General features: G+C 44.4%; 1 protein-coding gene across 2 annotated transcripts in view; it reads left to right on the forward strand.

The window, feature by feature from the left end:
• Positions 1 to 318: 318 nt before the first annotated feature.
• LOC131126473 (chemokine-like protein TAFA-1) overlaps positions 319 to 25,545 on the forward strand; it is a 103,613-nt gene continuing 78,386 nt past the window's right edge. For both annotated transcript variants that reach the window (XR_009129162.1, XM_058069063.1), the window contains exons 1-2: positions 319 to 931; positions 6,269 to 6,405. Coding sequence is in view for 1 of the 2 variants with exons in the window: in XM_058069063.1 (XP_057925046.1) it covers positions 6,282 to 6,405 (124 nt within the window). In the remaining variant the exon portion in view is untranslated. The remainder of the gene's footprint in view (positions 932 to 6,268; positions 6,406 to 25,545) is intronic.

Here is a 25,545-nt window from a genome sequence, read left to right on the forward strand (position 1 = left end):
AAAGTCCCATGCTTGGAGCACATTAGACTCTCAAGCCCCCAGTGCTCCAGGCTGATGGGGGGGGTTATTCACTCATGCAGCGTCCACACCCTGTTAGGCGCACGCACACACGTTTTCACACATGGCTACACTCAAACACGTTCATCATCAGCTGAGGGCTAAACATAAATGCATGCCCCCCACCCCGGCCCCTGCCCCGGCGGATGGGCGATGGGACGTAAAGAATGGTGGCTTGATCAAGCACGCTTCATCTGCTGATGAAGTCTTGATGCATAAGTGGGCAGTCTTACTTTAAGGCATGTGATTCCATTCCCTCCCTCTCCCCGCTCTCTCTCTTCCCAGCTGGACCAGGTTGGAATCCACACATGCTCACTCTGCCTCCCTGACACAGACTCTCTACTTAGTGCTGGGGGAGGACCGGGAGGACCGGGAGGACCGGGGCTTCTCAATGAGGGGACGCAGCCAAGAGCAGACAGAGCAGTCATTCCTCCGGAGCTTTCCGCTGCACGCATGACAAGGAGTGTGAAGGTGGGGGTGTCAGAAAAGCTCCCTGTCACCACAAAATAGGACTTCTACTGGCGGAGAGCAAGGCAGCGGCGGAGGCAAAGAAGACAAAAAGAGATTTCCACATCTGACGCTGAAACAGCCGTGACGTGATGAGTCCCTTAGTCCTCAGACCAGGGGGTGACACAGACTTGAGGGGGTGCTGGCTTTGCTGACTCTTTGTGTTGTCAAGGAATTGAAAGGAAGTGAGAAGTCTGGTCCAGAGGAGCCACGACCCACAAAAGAAAAGAACATTTGAGATCCCCTTTTGTGTTGGCTTCGGCTAATCTGAAATCTGGGATTGCTTTCTCCACAATGGATGCCTTTCAAGAGGGGGAGTAAGTCTGCCATCCCAACCCGGCTTGGTCCTCCTCCACTCCTTGCTCAGGTAAGGGTGTGGGTCACTTTGAGGGGCACCTTTGTGATTTTGGATGGGGGGGGGGGGGGGGTTCACACCAGAAACTTTGCTTTGGGATTCATTTTCCCACATTCAACTGATAAGTCAACTGCAGTTAGTAAAAGGTTCCTGGAATTTCAAAAGACTACGTCAGAGCCGATGAACGACACGGAGGTATTTCCTTCTTCAAGCAGCTTCTGGTGTGATCTACCAAGTCTTTCTCAAGTTCACGCAGGCTGAGTTGACAAGTCATTTTCAGGCCGAGTGCCGTCATGCGACAGGACAGGGAGATTTGGGAATCTCACCCGGGAGCGTCCGTCCACTCTTGGCTTCCATCCCACATCTCAGACTAAAGCTCTTTAGTTGAGGCATCTTGAAAGAGAAAAAAACAAACATTTTAGTTTCTACTCATAGCAGCCATGTTTTTTTCCCAGCACCTTTGGTCACTGCTGCTCATTAATTCCTGCCTAATCAGAGCTGGAATGAGATGTTTCCTGTATGGATGTGATCCGCTCAAGTGGGGAGCTGGAGGAGAGGTGCTTTCGGATGAAAATGCTTTTCTTCATTTTTTGGGATATTCCATTGTTAAATGCCTTGGTTAATGACCTTAACTTTCTTCCCAACTCTCTGATGTCAACATGCAACAACATCAAAACAACATCTGCATCCAAGTACAGGCTATACTGCATGCATACTTTATTCATACTTCCATTTTGCAGACATGTCATTTATGGCTGGAATTGAATTGAATTGAATTGAATTGAATTGAATTGAATTGAATTGAATTGAAGGCTTTAATATGACGTTGACACTGACAGACGACTTTTGTGTCATCAAATATGACACTGCAGTAGTACTAATTCAGTAATATTAGACCATGGGTGAAAAAGTGACACGACAAGTGAAATAATTCAAGCAGCAGATGACTTGGATAAAAAAGAGATGAAGGTTGGCTCCTTTTCCTTTGTAACGGCCTCGCTGGCGTGCATTCGTTGTTCAAGACTTGCACCACCTGGAAACAACAGGAACTATCAAATGTCAGCTCAACATGGTCAACGGTGTCCGAGCAGACGTCCGAGCAGACGTCCGAGCAGACGTCCAGCACGTCATGGAGACTTTTATTCTTCATTGATGGGATTGTTTCAATGAAATACATTTCACGGCCTCAAATGGTTGATTTTATCTTACATAATACAAGAACTTATTATGAAGACAAAAGATCATAATTCAGTCACACTTTTCTTCTATAAAACTGACCGCACAAAACAACTAGATGCAATGTTTTCTTTTATATAAGAACGTGAAGTTGACTGTGTTGAATTTGACTAAAATACAACCTTGTGTATCCCTGCACGTGTGATTTGCTAAAATAAACGTCTTTTTGGAAAGTTACCAATCATTGGGATTAACATGGTCAAGGATGATTCTCTACATTTGACATTTGCATGTCCTCATCGTGCTTAGTGGTGTTTTCCACCTTGTTAGGTCTTACAAACACACACATTAAAAAGGGGTGTTAGGGTTTCTATGTTCACTTGAAATACCGTCCACAAGCCAGATGTGGGCGAGGATGTGGCTCTCACTCCACTGTGATTGGTCACACTCGCAGGCGCTTCTTTGGGATACGCAGTCGGTGTTAGAGGAGAGGGTACAACAATGTGACAACATTTATTCATCAGAAGTGGGGAAGCATAATGGGTCCCCTTTAAAAAGCCAAGCAATTAACCATTTCTGATATGTTGTGAAATATAGCTTGGCGGGTGATGCGATTGGCCGGCGACCACGCCAGGGTGTACCGTGTCGCCTGTCACAGTCAGCAGGGATAGGCTCCAGCCTACCCCCGCAACCCCAATTAGGATCAGCAGCATCAATGGATGGATGGATGGGTTCACAGGGTGACTTCTGTTTGGTCAATCTATTCATGACAAGTGGTGATGGGCTGTGGAATGCTAAGATGCTAGATCCAATGCTACGATGTGGTCAGCTGGTCTTTAGCCTTTTGTGCTGGACTTTGGTCTGGGACAACATGGAAATAATCAGGACAATTATTACAGCTCAAATTAATAACTATCAATCATTATGAAACTAAGACGCATAATGTACAGAAATCCATAAGGAAAAGAATGAAATATGAGGCTTATGGACATCAGCACACGGAGCATTAGATTATTAAATTATGCACCGAGCAAAATAGAAATAAGACAGCAGCACAGAGCTAGCGTGATTAAACATCACCTCTGTGCTTTAGTGCGAAGTGGAAGGAAGAAACGAAAACAGTGTTCCGCTTATGTGCTCAAACTCCTCATGTAAACATGGCTACCTGTCTCAGTCTGCCTCACACATGGTGCGTTCAAGGACCGCCACAGGAGGAGAAAGAACACACATTATCCGTGGAGGAATACATTTACTAACTGGGGGCTTTCAAACATAGTCAGTGCATCCACTCACCAAAACAACGATACGCTAATGAGTCAGGGCACCATGTAAAAGATTATATATATATATATATATATATATATATATATATATATATATATATATATATATATATATATATATATATATATATATATATATATATATATATATATATATATATATATATATATATATATATATATATATATATATATATATATATATATATATATATATATATATATATATATATATATATATATATATATATATATATATATATATATATATATATATATATATATATATATATATATATATATATAATGATCTTGGAAAACCTTCAAGATGAAACACTTTGAATCATCAGATGTATTTATTTGTTCACCCAACGATCACGGGACAATGGGACAATGACCACCTCATCCTGCCTCCTTTCCTCATTTTCCGACCGGCTGTGGCTCCTCACACGAGGCCTTCCAGCGCATTGCGTAAATCTCGGTGTTTGGCGCTTATGTAGTCAGGCCCATTTTAATTTTTATTGGCATACTCCCTACGCCACCGGTCCTAAATGCTGATAAGGAGCGACCTTGGTGGTTGCTACCTTGTCTTCATGGAAGATGCCTCTCCTACCAAGAGCCACGGACTTGGAGGGGAGGTGGAGGGGAGGTGGAGAGGAGGTGGAGAGCTCCTGCTGCTCTCTGCTGAACTTGCAAATCATCTCCTTTACCTTGCTAGAATTTTGGAGATTGTTGTCATGGCAGCCAATTTTCATCTCTCTCCAGTCTGCTCACTGCCAGAGACAAGGCCAAATGTGGGCTTTCTATCAGCCAATTGAAAATCATGCTGATGCGGCCATGCAGTCACGCTGTACGTACAAAGGAAATGTGACACTTATTGTTACCTCGGGATTGTGTTTTCTTCACTTCTGTACGGTGTTCCTTGAAAGTCGGAGTCCACAGATGAAATGGGGACAGCTTGGATTCATATTCTCTTACGTTGTGCTACACTGTTATTTGTGGCACTTTGAAAAAAGTCAAGGATTTTTAAAAAAGTGACACAGCAAATCACACATCTGGGATCTGTGCAAAGTGTCCTCAATCATCCAAATTCTCTATCGGCCGTGCAACATGATGAGCCATAGTTGATCCCAATAAAGCATCAACTGTAAATAACGTGGATGTAGTGGATGCAGAAGACAGGGTTGGATGGAGGAGACTGATTAGCCGTGGCGACCCCTGAAGGGAAAGAAGAAAGAAGAAGAAGTCCTGTAGACACTCCTGATCCAAATGTTAAGACCAATTGAACAATTGAAGAATTTACGTTTTGCACGGTTGGATCTTGAGAGGTTCTAAGTAGAGCTTCAAAGCGAAAAAAGAAGAAATAGGGGTGGAGGCAATTTATTGCAAACAAGCATCAAGGTGAAACGGCCGTTCATCACCTGATCAAAGGTTTATGTCGGCAAACTTGGAATGGAGGAATTGCGCTTTGGGTTGTGCAGGGTGTCAAACGGCAGCTGGCGGGGGAGGGAAAGGTATCGGCTCAGTTTTTCATAGGAGCACTTTAAGACCAGACCATGCAAAATATCCATTCTTGGAATTGTTCAACTGCTCTTCAAATTTGGTGAAGTGAAAGTGAAAGTATATTGCTGTCAAATTACAGCTGATGCATGGCTCAAGATTCATTTTGTAACAGCACCACCACCGTACATGACCAGTAGCGGTTTAAGATAAATAATAAAAATAGACAATAGCTAAATCTAGAGAAAAGAATCACCAGTACAACCGCACACAAATGCCATGCATGTTAGCATGTTGTTAAGTTTCTATCGTTAGCTGACAACAAACAGTGGGCAGAGCTTACATCCCCAAAGCAGGAAGTGGGCGGGATATAATGCTTGCAGTACACTCAAAAGTTAGCGCCCTGTCGGCAAGAAAATGACTCTTCCGCCTTGCCAAGATCATGGTAGGGTCCATGTCCCCGACTAATAAAAAGCTTTGGTTTCGCTCACAATGATTTGCCAGTTGGACCAGGAAACTCCACACATGCTCCTCCAAGATAACCCAAACCTTTGATATGATTTGTTAGCACATCTGCCTCACCGCCGGGAGCTTCTGAGTTTGTATCCTGCCCAAACCTCAAACGCGGGCTTTGCATGTTGTCGTTGTGCTTGCATGGGTTTACTCCATGGAGGCCAGCTCCTGTTTATTTGTTCATTTCAGACTCCGTTGTTCATCGGCGTGAATGTCAATGGTTGTTTGACGCTTCACAAGGATCTTCTAGTCTATGTATTGGTAGTCGGCGGGGAAATGGAAATTCCATAACTGCTGTAACTGCTACATTATTGAGGTATAGTCATAAATATATAAAAAGAATAAAAGGAATCACGGATGACGTTTGGTCTTTTCTTGTTTGATGATTGAATTGTGGGTATTACAGAGGGAACAAGGACACAAGAACCTGACATGAAAATCATGGTTTTATTGACCACATGATATGAATATGAATATGTGTAATTGCATCCTAGAAATGATTGGATTTGCAAAATTTGCAAACATATTGGTGAAGCACCGCAGGTTTTGGAAATCCAACAACAATTGGCATGGCCACCTGTGGTAGGCTCCTCCAACACCTTCTCTTTTGCTTCTGACACACCAGAGAAAAAGCTCGGCTACGTTCGGAGCCAAATGGCTACACGGGAGTAAAAAAAGGAGTTTGCTACTCAGGTACTCATATCCAAAAATGGTCCACTCATGATTGTGAGATGAGCGCAAGGTTTCGTTTGCCACTATTTTCCATGAACTTCACATTGTACAGCGACGTATCTTTTCCATGCTGTTCCTCAACTTGAACGTTTCAGTCAGGCCTTTAGTCGGCAGGTCCAGACATCATGTCATCTGTGTCCTGCAGACCCGGCCTCAGGATGTCCTGGTTGTTCGCCATGTGGGTCAGCCTCAGCTTCCTGCTGCTGTGCCAGGCGTCCCTCTACCAGACCATCCAGCAGCACCATGTCGCCCGTCCCGGTCGCACCGACATTCTCACCCTGGGTAAGTGTGCATCTTTGTCCCATTTGCCTTCATAGCACAGAATGGGGGGTGGGAGGCCCCGCTCCCTCCACGGGGGCCACACTTCTCAGCTCTGGCTGAGTAAAAGCAAGTGCTGCATATGTCACAATGATTTGCCACAGTCGCGTACTGTAACGTAATTCCCCACGCTCGCAGCGGTGCACAATAGGAAGGAGGAATGATGACTAAATGTGACTTTCATTTGCTTCACATTTAGTTACACTCCAGTCCTCATATACCTTTAGTGGGGTGGATGGAAAAGAGCTGCGCTGCTTCCTGTTCGTTGGCAAGCACGCCATTTCCACACCCTGAGTCTTGTTGGCAAATGACGACCCCGAGCTCCAGGCCAAGCCCTCCATTCATGTGCCGGTAACCCAGGGAGCTTTGATCTCTGTGCATTGGATGGAAATGGCAATTATGTTGCTCTCTTTTGTCATGAAAACCTTTGGCAATTAAGCCAGACGCCTCTCCACCGCGGGGGCGACCGGGGAGGGACGCAGTTGAGGCAGATTTAATTCTCTGATTATGAAAAAGCTTACTGGCATTAGTAGCAATGTAAGAGAGAACGTTACAGGCAGGGGAGCTTTTTGCTGGAAAGCAGCAAGGCTTTCTTTAAGCTTCTCTGAACGTGTGTCCCTTCTCTTGCTGAACCCTCAGACATTAGCAGAAGCTCCAGGAGCCAAGCGCCTGTTCAAAAGACGCTTCTTGTGCTTAGTGCTTCCTGTGCAGTGCATTTGATGTGCAGCAAAAAAAGGCATCCAAAATCCATGCCGGTGTTGGAATTCCGGGGCTTTAAGCAGAAAGTAAAAAATGTGACTCCTTGTGCTATGAAACAGCTGACACATAAAAATGCAAACTATGATAGAAAGTTCTCCAAGTATCCTGCTCCATTAATTGGAACAAGCGGGTGACGGATGGGCGAACGTGAAATATGAATGAATTTTTAAAGGCGGCTTTCCTTTCTGCTCTTCTTTTTTTCTGACTGCTTGGCAATTTGGGTTTGGTGCCAAAGATGCACAAGTACGTGCAAGCCTCAGTAAGTGTCTTTTGAATAATGCAATGGTCCCAAAGGGGACAGAGGAGAAAAAAATAGCCTTGCTCCTCCAACCGGCCGAGCTCTGCCTCGATCTGGAGGAGTCGTCAAGGATTGTGTTGTCTCAAAGCTCTCTGGAACATTTCTTGTCAGGGTCTTGGACTGCGTCAAAACCTGAAGACCTGTACGGTGCGTACTTTCACATTCACGGAGCGTTTTCCTGCTGACAATTGGACATTTTCATGGCGTGCGCGAGGACCCCAGAGTTTGATTCGGGGCATATTTTCATGATTTATACCTTGACTTTGTTGAGGACTGATTTGGACTGGCCTGGCTTAAGTCAGGGGCCTCAAACTCAAGTCAACTGCAGGCCGCTGAAGTAACATTGTGACCAGCAAACAGGAAGTTATGACTCACTATAACCGTCACACACGCAAAATGTAGAGAATGCAAGACTCTGATTTAGATGGTGGGACTTTATTCGGAATCATGTCGCCAGGAGTTTGCATTCACTTTCCGTGTTATTAATAATCATTACCAACAACCACAAAGAGTAGTGACAAGCTTTATGTGGGGATGCACATGTCCTGCTATGCTTTTCTTTGCCCTGCAATGTAGCAGCTGTACTGTGTCATGTTTCTCTTTTGAAGAGGATTAAGCTGACATCAATCTTCCTCAGCCGTTAAGTGCCACTAACCAGAACTGCTTTCTCAAAATTGAAATGCTATGATGAATATTTGAATTAGAATTGATTTTATCATTTGAGAGCCTCTCTGGTTTCACTGAGTCCAGCAGCTGGGATATAAATAGATGTTGCTCCAGGGCAAATACAGACGTCTGCTTGTAAAAGCCATCGCCTGTCACCCTGTGATGCTTTTTCTTCTGCAGTCAAATGATGTATGTTCCTAGCCAAAGCAGGATGGAAACATGTGATAACTTCATGAGGCGCACCTCTGCAACGTGGTGAGCTTCAGTATAGACGGCATGCCGTACTTTGTAGTACTGGTAACTGAAAGAAAGCACATTGATCATTGTGGTTGTATTGTACTACAGTACTTTGGGGCTGCACTGCTTCATATTGTCAGCTTTTCCTAACGAGGTCTCCCTCTCATGGAGCTCTGAAGGGTAACCAACATGTCAGAAAGGCCTCTCAGCATGACGCCTCTCTGCATTGATTCATGGGAGATTTCATGTGTAGGTGCACCTCGTACCTTCTGGTGCCTACAATCGGTGTATTGTATATTTGGCTTTTGGGACTAAAGAGGTATTTTGTGAAGAATAACTTGTGTATAAGTGTTTTTATTTGGATTCCTACATGCATCCATACATCCTTTGTGTGATGAAGTGATTGTTAGGGTTTGCACTTTTCAGAAACTCTTGGTAGAATTGTGCAAACTCACTGGTGTTGAACGTTACATGAGCTATTGTGTTAAAAGCACATTTTGTCTGTAATTCAACCACGGCCCACGGACAAGACACCCAAAGGAGATAATGTGCCCGCCATTATCTGAGGAGTGTCGCCAAGGTCATGTTGAGCTGAGCGTTACGTTATCGTCATCAGTCCCGCTGAATCATGTCCGAGAATTGGCCTTATCTACCTCCCGCAACAAATTGCTGATGCCACATCCTGGAAAAGGTGCGGATAGAGTTCAAGATGGTTTTTTCCTCTCTCCCAAATGTTTCCATGACAAATGGGCGCACTGAGGCAGAGATTGAGTAACCGGTCGCCTGACTGCTTCGTCACCTGTTCAGGAAGCGCCGCCGCTCTCGTTCTGGCGAGCTTCTTGCCTCCCTCGTGTCCCGCTTGCGCGCCCGAAGATTGATGGCGGCCTGATTGTGTGCAGCCAATTCTGCTCTCTCAAGAAATAATCCACTTCATTGACAGATGAGCTGAATGTGACATGACACCCACAAGGCGGGCCCCTGCGCTTTCCGCACCTGCCAAAGCGCCGCGCACAAATGCTCACCGCCTCGACATACGGAACAAACCAGGCCGCGTCTGACAGCACGCGGGTTTAAACTCCATCACAAGCCGCTGGAAGTGTAGCCAAGCCATGTTGTACATCCTTCAGTGCTGTCAGGATTCATTGTAGCAGAATAAACAAGAATTCCCCAGCTTCATTTGCTCGTACCGAGTGTTTTATAACGTTGTCATTATGGCCCACATACACATTATTAAGCTAACAAATGTATACGGATGCCATATTCATTGTGCCTCAATACCCAGAGGGACAGTCTAAAGATAACGGCATTTTATCTGGTGCTTTGTTTTATTACCAGTCTGACAGGGCGGTTTATGAGAACCTGTGATCTAATAGACCAGCCTGATTCCTGGTCCGGGTGCAGCTGTAAAACTGGCCTGTTACTCTTAAAGCAGCGTGGGCCGCATGTCGCATTTACCGTTTTCGCAGCGCTTTTCATTTTAATACACAATGTTAGACCCTGCGTCCTCCCTTCTTCTATAAATCACCTGACATTACGTCCGACGTGGTATATTGTATGTTTTGACTGGCTCATGCTGGAGTGCTGATGAAGATGCTGAACGTTAAGCAAAGGTACAAAGACGATGTTTATGGTTGAACCATAAAAGTTACGGATGATTACTATTAAAGCTATTTGATGTTGAAAGGGGACCTATTATTATTATGATCTTCCGGGATCTGCACCTCTTTTTGGCATGGTTTAACACCAGAATACAGCATTCTAACTACATTTGTGGAAAAGGGAAAAGTCCCGTTTAACGTACCATAATGTCACGATATGTAGAAAATCAATCTCTAACCATCCGGAAAACTCTAAGAATCTTGGGACTGTAATTAGTAGTCTAGATCTCCTTTCATTTTGTTCCATTTTGTGCAGAATTACGGGTCGCTGGAGTCTACCCCAGCTAGCTAGCTTGCAGCAAGAAATGGGGAAATGTGGTGCGTTATTATGAATTATTACTATTGAATATGGAAAAGCTGTTATCTGTGCACTGATAGCTGATTCTGCACCCATTGTTTGCTTATTGAATGCTAACCGATGCTTTATGGTTTTAAGACTTATTGACTTTGGTTTTCTCTGCTTCATCACGTCTGAAATGAACGTAACATAACATAACAAATATAACATGTAGCTCAGTATGATCATCAGTGTTTGATCAGTTGAATAACTTGAACATGTTCAAATTCTATCAAGCTGAAATGTGGCTTTATGGAAATATGGCTATATATTCTGGATACTGAAGGCTTGCTATTGCCGTTGCACAATGAAACTCTGCCAACATGTGTTGAGTGTGTTGAGTGTGTTGAGCGTGTTGAGTGTGTTGAGCGTGTTGAGTGTGTTGAGTGTGTTGAGTGTGTTGAGTGTGTTGAGTGTGTTGAGCGTGTTAAGTGTGTTGAGCGTGTTGAGCGGTGAAGCCTGGAGTTTTGATTTCGGGCTAGCTGTGTTTTGGCAAATGAGGACGGATATGGAAACTATACACACTCAAACTTTTGAGCGGAATTCCTGGCATTGTCAGGCAATGTTTTGAAATGTTAAGCAATCATTTTCAACTCGGAGCTCATTTGCATAGTTGAAGTAGACTCCTCATTACAACCGCTGTGCGCCGGCAGGAGGAGCACACAAGCCAACGCATACGGTACGTCCACATTTGCAATTGTGCGGCTTCTTTCTGCGGAGGTGCATTCATCTACTCTACCCGCAAGAACATCTTTCCACATAAGCTGCCCGTTCTTTTGTTAAGTCATTAAATCAGCTTAATTTGCATCCACATTATGGAGTAGGGACTAATTAGTGTGGGGAATTTATGGCTAAACAAAATTCAATTAAACCTTGTGAATAGATGCTGTGCTAGTCATATTTTGATGATGTTGCTGAAAACGTTTGATTTGTCAAGCACTGTCAGTTCATAAGGAAAAAAACAATAAATTATGAGCAAGATGCAAAACATAATGAGGAGACATTTTTTTTTCATTTGTTGCCATGTCAGTATTCTTCTGGGGGTTCTTGTTTTCACTACTGCACCTTTGACACAAGAATTAGGTAAACTTCTTTCACTCCTCTAACGGATATTGGTGAGTTTGCCCATTCTGGAAAATGGCGTCTAACCTCCTACAATTTGGAAGCCAGAGATAAATGCCAGCAACTTACAGTACAGAAGTTGAAATTACAAGTAGAAAGAGACAAGAAAAATAACGTTAGTGTTTATCATAACAGCTAACGGGATGGCAATGACAGACAGGAAGTCCTTTCTTGGTGTTCTTTGGGTGCCTTGTGCCGATCGCCAAGTGTTTCCGGTTTTGGAGGTCCACTTTGTGAGTTGAGAGCCACTGAAAAAAGCTGAATGTGGCACCGAATTCATGCGTAGTTTGAGTGATATTCTCTGATGTCAGCACTTCAGCCGATATTCACTGATATCCCGATATTGTCCAACTCTCAACCAACATGTGCAACATCACATTTCTCCTGCCGTGGAACGAACACGTACAGTATCTGCGTATCCGTGGTGAAGCTAACAGCGTCAGCCATTAACTTCTCCACATGGAAGCAACAGTGTCAGCTCGAGTAGGCAAACATCTGACAACACTTGCCATCGGCCGTGGAAAAGCAAAGATCCAGGAACTAAAGGCCGCTCATCCAGTGTGATACACATTTTCACCCCCGGAATTGGCGCTATCCAAGTATTAGCCAACGTTGTGCAGTCATTGCAAATCACAAACGGCCGATATTACATATATAATAATATATAATAATATTAATATTACAATCTATCAGCCGCCCTCACGAACCACAATAATATGTTTGTCACTGAGGCTGCAGTTTGTTTTAAGGAAAAGTATGATGCAAACTCCAACCACAATAATACGCATATTATTCCGTTAATACAGTGCTGACATTCAGTCATAACTGTGTCATGTCATTTGTTGCGGCATACATTTTTATGGATTCAAACGAGTTTGCTATGCTATCAAGGGCTGCTTCCTCAAAAGAGCAGCCATGCACTCGACTTCCAGCTACTTCACGTGGAAGTGTTTGCGTCTTTTTCAAAACAGATAAACCACAATCCTATAATCTACCTCCGCACTAGAGTAGACTTGCTTGGCAAACCCGGGATTTAGGTTGGGCTAATCAGCACCGTAGGATCTCTCTCTCTCTCTCTCTCTCTCTCTCTCTCTCTCTTTCTCTCTCTCTCTCTTTCTCTCTCTCTCTCTTTCTCTCTCTCACACACACACACACACACAAAATGCCCTTCGAGGTAATGAAAGCAGCCTTTCAAGACAAAACTAGGCAATAACTGCCGGATCATTCAGGTGCCAAACAGCACTCTCTTTGCACCCGGCCGCCCCGCCCCCCCCCCCACCTCCCTCCATCTCCCCGCTGCTATCAGCCCCTCAGACGATTTGTCATGGATCAGATGAGACAATTTGTCATGGATTAGTGCACTTAAATGTCTCTGTGATAGTGGAAGCAGTCACTGGAAAAGCTCAGGAATCCTATTACACTGCGTTTTATGGCTAGAAAGACGGCAGGAGGAGTAGAGGTTGAATTGGTACTTTTCTTGGCCTGTGTACCATTCCCCACTGCCCGCCCCCCACCCCCACTCAGACATTTACTTACAGATCAACTCCATCAATGGGGCTACATTTGCACACAGTATGTATCCATCAGGGCGTTGAATCAGTTGCAACTGGACCGAAACGTCAGAGCAGGCTTCATGTGGTCATGTTGACGACTAGATAGGACAGCCCTATTCTGAGGGGAAGGTGGAGGATACCAAGTAAAAAGCCAAATGATTGACTCCTTGAGGAGGGGATGACATCCATCCAATATGGATGCAGGCATCATAGCCCGTACGACAATGACAGCAGCGTAGTGAAGTCACTACAAAAGACAAGTCAAGTCATCAAATGTGATGTCGTCCCTCGCCTCCAATTTTGAGTATTTAAAGACAAACATGAACACTCAAGCAAACGTTCCCTGCCCGAATGAAGCATTGAAGCAACGGAAGTACAGAAGATGCATTCAATGACATTGATGAAATGTAGTATTCTCCACTGGTCATCTGTGTCAGTAATGTTACTGTAATCTTCAGTAAGACACACAAGCACCAGACCTGATCGAGCAAAACAGCAGTCACAGAAATCCCTAATAAAAACAGGTTTCTTTTGCGACTGTCACCCTGTGCTCCCATTGTTTCTTCCTCATTGGTCATTGGTATATACGTATGGTAGCTATTGGTAGATATTGGTAGATATTGGTATATACGTATGGTAGCTATTGGTAGATATTGGTAGATATTGGTATATACGTATGGTAGCTATTGGTAGATATTGGTATATATTGGTAGATATTGGTAGATATTGGTTTATACGTATGGTAGCTATTGGTAGATATTGGTAGATATTGGTAGATATTGGTATATACATATGGTAGCTATTGGTAGATATTGGTAGATATTGGTAGATATTGGTATATACGTATGGTAGCTATTGGTAGATATTGGTAGATATTGGTAGATATTGGTATATACGTATGGTAGCTATTGGTAGATATTGGTAGATATTGGTAGATATTGGTAGATATTGGTAGATATTGGTATATACGTATGGTAGCTATTGGTAGATATTGGTAGATATTGGTATATACGTATGGTAGCTATTGGTAGATATTGGTAGATATTGGTAGATATTGGTAGATATTGGTAGCTATTGGTAGATATTGGTAGATATTGGTAGATATGTCAAGATGTGTCCATGCTTTTCCACCCGAGTCTTTCCTTAAATCATTATATTGCAATGTATGTTTGTATCTGCTCATTGAGGTGGAAATTAATCCATTGAAATAAAAAACATTTGTTATAATGCATTTGTCACATTAGTCATTCATTTACATAACTCATAAAAATAATATGATTTGCTAAGGTAATAATTGAAGACCGTCTCTTCTTAGTGGGCAGGCCAAAAGAACCTAAATGTCCATCACGAGTTAGAAGGTTGGAAACAGCTTTTCTATACTCCCTGAAAATATTCAATTTAGGAAATCCACTTCACAGAAATTCACTTATCACGGTTGGGTCTGGAACCGATTGACCGTGATAAACGAGGGATTCCTTTATGTCCAACGAACCTATTAACATTGAAATATCTGTCACAATTGTATCTGTATTGTATTGTATGAGTTCCTTTCTATTGAAGTACTTAGCGTGTTTTTTATCCTGAAGAATCTTATTTATACCAACTCCTCTCACCTCATCTCATTTTCATACAGTGTCATAGATCATAACCATCTTTATTCATACTATAACATATTCACTTTCTCTCTCACCTCCAAGTCCCTCAAGCCCTTTAGAGCCCCCCCCCCCCCCCCCCCCAGTTTTTTCAAGTGAAATAGCTGGCTTATGTTAATAGAGTAAGGAGACATTCCAGCAGGTAATTGTGATGCAGCAAGGTTACGTTAGCATCATTTAAATCCACTCGGGGGGAGAAATGCGCCTCCTTGAGTGTTTCAGCGTTTCTGTCTGACTTTTTCTCAGTGGCGGTCAAATTAGCTTGTCTTCACTTTGTTTCTCCATCTTTTATCTCTTTGTTGACTCAACACGTTTGTGGTCTGGAAAACCGCGTTCCAACAGATCCACAGTCGTGTTTAAGTATTTAGCCAGTGATGTGTCTTTTTGATTGTCCACCCGTCGTCTATGCCGCTTGCCTCGCTAGGGTCCCGGATGACCCACATCCATCCTATGGACAATTTGGAGTCTCTAATGACGCTAGCATGCAAGTTTTTGTCCCGACTGTGTCTCCGCTACACCGTCGTGTGGCTTTATTCAATTCCAATTTCAAAGCAACGTGTAATCCGTTTGTCGCCAAGGTGACTTTTGTTCATGAAGTATTCAGTCGCACCCTGGTGGGGCAAACATGGATTATTGGGTTTGGAATTATAGAAACGTCTCCACTTGTGGAATGAGTGATTGAAAGTCCGTCTAAATTCTCCACGCCGGGCGCTTTGTCAACACCGGCTTTGGTCTGCTTGTCTTGTCTGATCTTCCGGGATGGATCTGGATGCCTGCTGTGCCGAGGCAGACGGGTCGTGTCTTCTCCGTCTAACTTTCAAAAGGTTCAGACACGTGAGATGGACACGGCCGAGTACTCCGACAAATACGCCATAGAGCCGTTTTACCTGGTATTAAATGTGCCAGTCACCCGAACAGTCCTTGGCCACGACGGTGACAGCCTGTAGAAAATGTGGGAGGACAATTAGGATCCAGCAGCTCTGCAATGTGTCTTCATTTGCTCCGGTATCTGCAGCACATGTCAGGTTCACTGAACATGGCTCAATGCCCTGATACCTTCAGCGCTCAGCGCCTGCTGGCCAGGAGAGACAATGAGGAATGAGATGGCATCTGCATGGGTCTGTCTGTGGCGTAATGACCCAAAGGAGCGTTCTCGAGCTCACATACGCCACTGGCTCTTGTCCTCCATCCCACCTTCATGCTTTGAACTCTTCTTCCTCGCCTTTCTGCCTCGTACGCGTGTAGCTCATTTGTTGGAATTTGAGCCCCGTCGTCATGCCTTAGCTGTGTGACTGAACTCAGCACTTCCTGGTTCTGCCGGTTTTTGGCTGTTTGGATGGTGAAAACGTGCATTCTCAGTGGCATCTGACATCAGAGGTTTAAAGTGGCTTCAGCTTTTTCGAGCCTTCTGTTAAGAGTGTGAAAAGGGACCGTCATCGCTTTCTCCATCAATTCCCTGAATGTGGAGGTTGGTGCATGTGTCCAAACACTATTATTATTATTGGGAGCCCAAAGACTGAAATGCCCTCCGATCTGCACAGAATATCTTGTCCCTTCTTGTGTGGAGATTTCTCGGAGGCATGAATGGCACATATGCATGCCAAATAGCGTTGGAAATGAAGTGTAATAAAACTGGACCTCTTATTTGATCAAAAACATTTCTTTTTCTGCCAAGAGGGTAGTGAATCTACATCAGTGTCTATTAGGTTGACACAGTATTTCCCTGGTGACGGACGGGAAAGAGCAGCACTCCATCATTTCTTTCTCAGCACATTCACACAAATTCATTTGTTCAGGTGCCAGCAAGTTTTCCCTTCTTCTCGTCCCGTAGATGCCATTTTCCCCTGGCGGCGTCGTGCCATACTCACGTTTTCTCATGAGTATCTTCCGTTAAGGCGAATAAAATGCAAAACATAAAACCTCTTAGCTTTTTGTAAACAACTGGCAGGTTATTCTCTACCAGGTCTCTACCCCCCCGTCTTTGTCGGTTTACTTAAGCGTTAAAGTCAGCCCTGCTCTGGCTCCTCCTTCCACTGTCAGTACTCACGACTCACGACCCGACTAGCCGAGGGGCTAAGCCGAGGGGCTAGGCCGAGGGGCTAGGCCGAGGGGCTAGGCCGAGGGGCTAAGCCGAGGGGCTAAGCCGAGGGCCTGCGCTGTATTCCCTTACCGACACGTAGCGATGGGATTTGGGGCTTTTAAAGGAACTGGTTATGTTGGCTCGGCTGGTACTGGTAGATGTCCAGCAATCGTAGCCTGCTTCACTTCCCGTCTGGCGACCCCGTGGAGCTTTTTCCCTCGACATTGCAGCTCACATTTCAGGAGGCGAGCTGCCAGGAGGAGGCAAAGCTGGCTCCTCTTAGCACTAATAATAGCTCCAGTCGCCAATTTGACTCATTCACACACTTAGTCACTTCAGCTTTGCATCCGCTGTCCGACTGCTTTATGAACATCTCCACATCGTACGTGCTGCGTTCTCACTCTCTGCACGACAAAGCGCCATTCTCGGGGAAATCACGTGGAAGCGTGTGTCTTGGATGGTGGAGCTCTTCTTCGTATCAGGGAAATCCCGCCACACCGTGCCGTGAAGAGCCGCATGTTGGTGCAGCAGTCTTATTCCAATTTAAGATGATTTGCATGAGTGGGCAGTTCTATTCCTCAGCAAATGAGATTTGTCACCCACACCTGCAGCTGCAAGGAATTGCGGAGATACATGTTCAAAAACCTGTAGGTTTGTTTCACAGCCCTAATGTGGTTGGTAGTCGTGGAAAAATGACAAACAATAGAGACGATTACTAACAGTAACCCTTTAGCTGGCGTATTTACATCCACACTGCTAATTACAATGTAATACCTCTTATGACCTTGTGTGTATTTGTGTGGCCCTCGTGGGATAATATTGTTGTGGGAGTGTGCAAACAGAAAAACACAAAGCAACACAAACACGCCCATCCATTTTTATCTGCGTTTGGGTTGCTACATGCCACCTCAAGTGGCCCATCTCCATGGGACCATGGGAAGGAACGGGACACCGAGCTCCTCCCGGATGGCCGAGTCCAGCCATCCTGCAGAGGAAACGCACGTTGGCTGCTTGTACTACAATCTTGCTCTTCAGGACCGATGGGGAGTGTAGGAGTGCAAATCTGCCGGTAAATCTCCACCAGGACGGTCCGGTACAGCAACCTCAGTACCGTAGACCCTGTGCCGATCCACCTGTCAATCTCACGCCTTTCCTCGCTTGTGAGCAACTTTCCAAGCTTGAACTCCTGGGACAAGACCTCACTTCCCATCCTTTTCTGACTGGGAACATAGTCTCTGATTTCACACGGGTACTGTATGTGTAGAGGTACAAGTACATGGATATCATCTAGGAAGCGATGAAGTTCAATGCAGCATTAAGAGTATCTTTACATACAAAGAACATACAAAGAACATGTACATACTAAAGTAGGCAGCAGTTGAAATGAAATCTTGTCGTTTCATCAAATCCTGTGATGTACTTTGGCGCCTCCAAAACGTGTTGATAGTCGGTTGATAGTCGCCTCCCAGACTGCCAGGGGCAAGACATCGATGGTTTGATTTCTTGTTTTGGGGAGCATGTATTCCATGACAAAAGCACATCCGAGGTGTGTACACACAAGTACACAATTACTGTGTATTTTCTTTTTCCAAGGGGGTCTCCAAGGTGTTCCAGCTGCAGCTGGACAGGTCACGTGTGTGTGTGTGTGTGTGTGTGTGTGTGTGTGTGTGTGTGTGTGTGTGTGTGTGTGTGTGTGTGTGTGCGTGTAAAAGATGAAAATGTGGCTTTCCATGTTTAAATACTGTAATATCAATTCCATTATCTGTACTATATTAGTATGCTGTGCATGTTCTTGTATGCTCTAGTTGGGAAACATTATAGTAACAAATCTGCATAAAACTGCATAAACTCTGAGTGGCATAAAAAATGGATGGGTATAGTACTAACTCATGCATATTTTCTGGATGATGTACTTTGTTACTTCTTGTACAACAAAATGGAGAAACACTCCACACGCCACGAATTGAACAGCCAGATATTGACGTTCATATTTGCCAGTAACTGTAGATTTCCTGGTCCTTTTTGGCAAACCCATATTAACCTATTATAATATTAATATAAGTGTTCCCCTCCAGCCGGGTGCCAACGATGGTGGCGTTGGCTTAGCTGAAGGCTGAAGGCTGAACGCTCTGCCCTCCTAAAGTCTTATGAGCTTTCTGGAACAAGCCATGTCAGCCTGAGGTGACCCGGTGGAGGATCAGTTCTCCGCTGTCGGAGTAAGGCTGGCTCTGCCGCTAAGCCAGAAATAGATTCTTGTATATCACACTGAAGCAATAAAACAAATATTGTGCAACAAAACCAACTTTTCATTCAGACAAAACGCTGGAATCTGTCCTTTTTCACCAAATAACTGAGCGAGGACAATTGGATTTGGGTTTAGCGTGACTCTCACTGAGGAAGGAGACGAGTGTTCCACCAGTGAGAAAATTTGGCCCATCAATCTCTCGTCCCTCGCCCGATGACTGGACTCCCATCTGTCATCGTCTACAGGTTCCTCCTTATTGGAGCTTCATGCTGGCGGCTGCCCGGCATTATTTACTGCCGGCTAAGTCAGAGATAAATTATGCCAAGTCATAGCCTTCGTGTGCGTCAGGAAATTAGGATTACAGATTATACAATCTGGATTGGCACTTTGTGTTATCGTTGTAATGGGTCCTGCTGGAAAGTCCCCATACACATGCCTTATCATAAAATCATCTCAACACATAATCTGGACTGCATTGTTTACTTTGGAGCAAATGTACACCTTCATCTTCATCTTCATCCTCATCTTCATGTCTGCATGAGACCATCGTGAGAAGAGTGCACAGCGTCTGTCTTTATTTCTATTGTCTTGTCGCAGGATGGGCCCGTCTTTGCAGATCCAATCCAAGCCTTTATCTCGCCACACTTGCCAATCCGTTTTTAAAAGGTTAGACGTTAAAAGCAAGAATCCCCTCCTTGTCTCCTTCCCACCTCCATAGGAGATTACACATTCTAATCCACAGGCTGCCGTATCGGGCCTGCGCTTGTTCGCTGGCTGACAGCTCTGCCGGGCCAGCTTTTGGATATTGGGCCTTTAAGAGACCACCGTAAAATTTCAACTTTCCCGAGACACTAAATCCAAACGTGCTGCGTTGCAATGTCAGGCTACTGGCGATGAAAACCAGCCTGCAACGGCTTAAAAGCTGCGTAATCTTTCTAATTTCATTCTCATAAAGTACCCCAGACATGGTCTAGGTACGTGGTCCAGGTAGGTTTTAATCAGGTCCTGATCTGGCACTCTGCATGTAGTGGTTGTTCTTTTTCTAATGTCGTCTACAAAGGCAACACATTTGATTCCGTGCTCTCTGTGAAGACGTTTCTTTGAGAGGCCATCAGCTCCATCTGGAAGTTAGAGCAGACAACATTGTGCTAACGCAGCCTTGAGCGTTTGCTAACGCTGATGAGTTGCTATTGTGTCTGAGTGATCCCAACCATTCCAAACATTCTCAGAGATCCCTTTGACGCAAGAATTCCTCAGTCGTGCCATGAAGCAGACTCCGATCCTGCCAGCTTCTTGCCAGCTTTGTTCACTTTATACAAAACTCGGCAAAAGGGGAATAATGTCATTCCGGAATCCCACGCATGACATGTAACACGATGGCATCCGTGTGTGACACACTCACGGCATCCTGGCTCTCTTCCACGGTGCTGTTGATTAATCTCTGTGACCATCTTTGCCAGTTCAGTGCCCCAGATCTATTTTCATACACACTGCATTATGCACAACACTCGCTGAGGAATAACACATCAACACACGAGATGGACTAGACTTGCAAATATCGGCTGGTGAAGGCTGACGCCGTGGCTGCTCGGATCCTCCTTATAAACTAGCCCATGGGTGCAAATCCAATGAGTCAAGTCTAACAGACGGCATAAATTGCCTGTCTACCATACGCACTTCATGAAGGCACGCAGTACACTTCTGGACGGCGAAGAAAAGTAGAAGCATTCAGTTTGGTTTGAAAACACAACACAAGCAAATCGTGAACACATACTGCAATGTCGCTCGGCTAGCATAACAATGTCATATGTAAGTGTTGTGCGGCTCTGATTGTACTATGTGAGCGTGTGTGTGTCAAGAAGGACGTCTATGAGAAGCTAATCCACCGGGCTAATAAGTTCATAATAATATCTGAGATTATACTGTATCACTTGTATTTCAATATGAATCGACTAATAATAGACCAGTTTACCACGAAACCGCAACCATTCTACTTGAATCCATTTGTGATCTAATAATACTGCAAAGGACGACTGTACAAGGTAGTAACACCGCAAGCCTGGCAAAAGAAGGATGACTCATTTTGAACATGGAACTGTCTGCAACAATGTTTAAGTGTGAAAAATAACACCCAAGAAAATATAGGAAATCAAATCACAACGTCCACTAGACGCGTGTCCGAACTGCGCATCCGACCACGCGGCATTGTCAAGACAATTTACACACATTTTGCAAGAAAAGCGTTGTCGCTATGCTGCTGAATGTCACTGCACACTGTGTGAAAGGCACCTGCTTTATGCTTTCTGATGACATTCACAGGTTCGGTGAAAGGTTCAGTGGCTGATGGTGAGGAGAGGAATCACCAATGAGAAGTCAGTCACATGAAGACCTCCGTTTTCCTGCATTTGATCCTAATTACACAGCTAGCAGGGCTTGGCTGAGGCCGACAGTAATCATAACAAGAGGTTAATTGTCACTCATTGGCTCAAGAGCATCGCCGCTAACATGAGCGCTCCTCTCGAGCTCCCAGTTGGAAAAAGCATTTTGTTACATTCAATGTTGATGGCATCCTACGCTTGTAGGAAACACATTGAAGTCCTTCGTCCTCGTGGTGTTTGCTCACACTTTGGCTGAGTTTGTCTGTATTTTGTCCAGCTGTCAAATTACCACTCCCCAGACTTTTTTCAGCACAGCCCATTAGGATTTGGCAAGGGGACCAACACAGGTGGTAGACTGTCTTATTTGATTTCTTTTGTGTCCCTCTCTATATTTGGAAATGGGACGTGGAAGTAGGAGGCAATTAACCCATCTGTGGAAAAGTGACTCATCAGTACTTTGTCAAGGTTGATTTTGCAACCCAGACTCTGGCGTGACAAGGTCACCCGTTGTGAATCATCATGCAGCAAAGGGGACTGGCGTGGATACGTGCGGACATTTTTACTGGGAAAACATCTTTAAAAAGCCTCGTAACAACGTACTAAGGGGGACTTCCAGGTATATGGATATGACGGGGCTGCAGATCTACTGCCTGCGATAAAAGGAATGTAGCTACTATATTCATTAAAAAACAGTATGTATTTATGTATGTTGTACGTGTATATCTATAAAACATAACATGTATACATTCAAACTTTGAAATACTATTGGAAACATTAGTGATTGTTATTTCATGTTGACATTTTTAAAGTTTAAAGGTTGAAGTGAGTACAGTAGTTGATATCGTAATAATATTCAAAACGGCCTAACCTGCCTGTCCAAATAGTCCAAATAGCTACGTAAGGTTCATCGGGTTCACGGTCCACGTAGTCAGCCTGGGTCAGGGTAACATGTTCAAAAGGTTCCAGCGATGTCCACATGTTCCATGTCATCACGAAATAATAGCTTAAAAAAACACAACTTCTTCAGTGGACCTAACCCTAAGCCTAACCCAACAAACGTGCATTTTCTTCGACATAGCTAGCCGCTACGTGTGAACAGATAACTTCTTAGCGCTGAGTTGGTTCATCCGCCATCAGAATAAAGAAGCTACATGTGTAGCTTGAAACGCCGCAGGGGAGCAAGACCCAATCAGGAGGGGAGCTTAATGTCAGCTGACTGATGTCAAAAGACATCCACAAAGTGACATTTATGCGATCCACCCAAACATCTACCGGTAGATGGCGATCAACGTAATCAAAACGGAAGGCATTGAAGGGGCGTTTCACCATCATTAACCAGCGTGACGGTGGTGGACACGGAAGGTAACGATTGGAATTGGTTTTCCAATATTGCATATTTTGCAAACAGCACATCAATAACCGCTTCCACTGCAAATCATTTTACAGGACGCCATCTCCCGTCATGTCAGAGCCACTCGATAAAACCCTTATTTTCATGTCAGGCTTTTCTGGCCTTTTTCCTCAACGCAAAATGCAGGCTTCATCGCCCATGGAGAAAATACCAAACACTATCTGATGTTAATCATCACGCTACCTCAATAATGTAACAATTAAATAAACAATTCTTCACGTTTCACCAACGGATTTCATTAGAAGGTTCCTCGAACGTCCCATACACTACATAGCTCCATCTACATTTGGCTGTCGTCTGTGTTGGAAAAGGTTATACTGCCTGTCATAGCTGGGTCGAGTGACGATTTAAGCTCCGCTGGCTGTGAGGTAAAAATAAATAATATGTATTAATAATGTATTCATAAATAATATGTATTTCCTGACTGCAAGTAACCACATTGCTGAAAACCCATTTGGCTAGCCATCTAACTGGAGCGGTTTAACCATGTCTAAGGACTTTCCTCCATGATCGTTTAAGGGTAGCGATGGCTGAATGGGTGCCGAGGTGATATGTTATTACATGTTACTGCAATACAATACAAAGGTACAGTACAAGCAACATGTACACACGGCACAGGTACTGTATTGGTTCTTGGATCTGGATCCGGCAGTAGTCAGGCCATAAGTGATACAGCCTGTCTTCATCCCAGAACAAGGGGCTCCTCCATTGGCCGCCCCATGACACCTGACCTTACCATATGCTTCACGAGGCAGGACCATCCAATGGCGTACTCTGTCTCCGACGCCCACACAACAGCTCGTGATTTCTGGATGTTCCCTTACATCCCGGCACTCCCAAGCCGAACGGAAGTGTTTTGTGCAATCGCTGTTTTTCCCAGACTATACATCATGTTTTGAAAAGGATATCATTTTCTCACCTTCCCCTTGCACTTTGCCTGTCATCTCTTTGTTTCCCCCTGAGGTGAGAGGGTCTTATTCAAGGGACTATCCACACGGAAATGTTTTCAGGTCGCAACGGTAAAGTACGCTATTTCATGCTTTCAGCCTCTCATCCACACGGAAACAACATTCTGGGTGTCCTGAAAAGACAAGCCAGCATAATACCGGAATGTTTCCATGGACACGATTTTTTTCAACCCAAAAAAACCCAATCCCAGGAACAATCCCAGGAACAATCCCAGGAACAATCCCAGGAACAATCCCAGGAACAATCCCAGGAACAATCCCAGGAACAATCCCAGGAACAATCCCAGGAACGTCATGGACAAGTCTTGGCTGTGAAAGCCAAAGGTGGGCAGATATGCGTGTGGTGTGAGATGATGAAGAGCTTGGAGTTGGAGGTTGGTCACTCGACCCAGACACACAGGAAGCATGAATCACGGCATTTGTTTGCTTTTAAATCATGCCAGGTCATCTGATATTCCTCAAAACAAAAAATGGCGTTAAAATCCACGGCTGCAATATCCTCAAATTTCACGGCTTTCATCGTTTTTGAGAATATCATTTTAAAAGTTGTTTCATGGTTGACTAAGACCTATTTTTATTAATAAGAACACATGCATATATAAGCAAACTTAACATATTTCTGGCCTGAGTCAAAGATTGTCATGCTAAGTGAACTCAAATAAAAATAAAAATAAGACGCCATGTTGTTGATTGGTCACTAGGTGTCAGTGAAGTCCCATCGCTGAGACAATACGCACTGGAGGAATCTCTTCCGGTGTGAGTCTACCACATTGGGGAGGTGACAGATATTTCATATCTAGAGGGCTTGAACGTTAAAAACAAACATATCTTCAGGAAGGTCGTAAACAGAATATCAAAATACAGGATTCAATTTCCAATAAGGAATCCTACAGCCGGGCCAAGAACCAATTAACCGCAGTGAGCGAGGAGTTAATATATGAATAACGAGTTTCTTCCTGTGTGGACCCACGTCTGTGAGCCGTAAAATGGCAAATCAGAGACCGTAGGCTTTCGACCACGCTGGATCCCCAGTGTTCCAGTGTCGTTACAATCAAAAGCGTTCATCAGATCAGAAAAAAGTCAGAGACGGCCTGAACTCACTCTGCAAAGGTCACACATTGTCTCCATTATTCATGGAGTCGCCCGTGCCTAAGATGGCGAGTGTCGGGAGGAGCAGAGATGGAGAGATTGCTTTAAAGTTGCTCCATTCTTTCCTGCCACGGAGCCTTGAAAGAAGAATTGTATCCTTTTGTAGAACACAAGGCTTTCATGAGATGGGACTAAAGTGTATAATCAAGGCCCGATGAGCAGCGGGAGAGACAGAAACCGACGCCGTCCTCTTGTGTGGTCCGACCCGTGTCTTAAAAGACCACCTTTGTGGGATGTTGCTCCTGCGATCAACATCACTACCTTCTTCACAGGAGGGACGTAACCTGTTATTCTACTCAACATGCTCCGATGCTTGATGGCGCTGACGTTTTCCCGAGTACCGTGATCACAGGCCAGGAGGCGTCATGTCGCCAAGACGATGGCGTCTCCTTCAAGCCATCCACCTCTTCTATAAAAGCACGTTTGGAATTAACACAAGATGGAGCCTCAAAAATGACAGCATAGTTTCCATCACCTCATAAATTATTTGAATTATTTGTACAAATGACTGTTTACGCTGTACATCGTTGTTCATATTTGATGTCATCTATTTATTATTCATTATTACACGGGAGCCAGGCAACGACATTT

Source organism: Doryrhamphus excisus, chromosome 1 (genome assembly GCF_030265055.1).
Source record: "Doryrhamphus excisus isolate RoL2022-K1 chromosome 1, RoL_Dexc_1.0, whole genome shotgun sequence".
Taxonomy (NCBI): Eukaryota; Metazoa; Chordata; class Actinopteri; order Syngnathiformes; family Syngnathidae; genus Doryrhamphus; species Doryrhamphus excisus.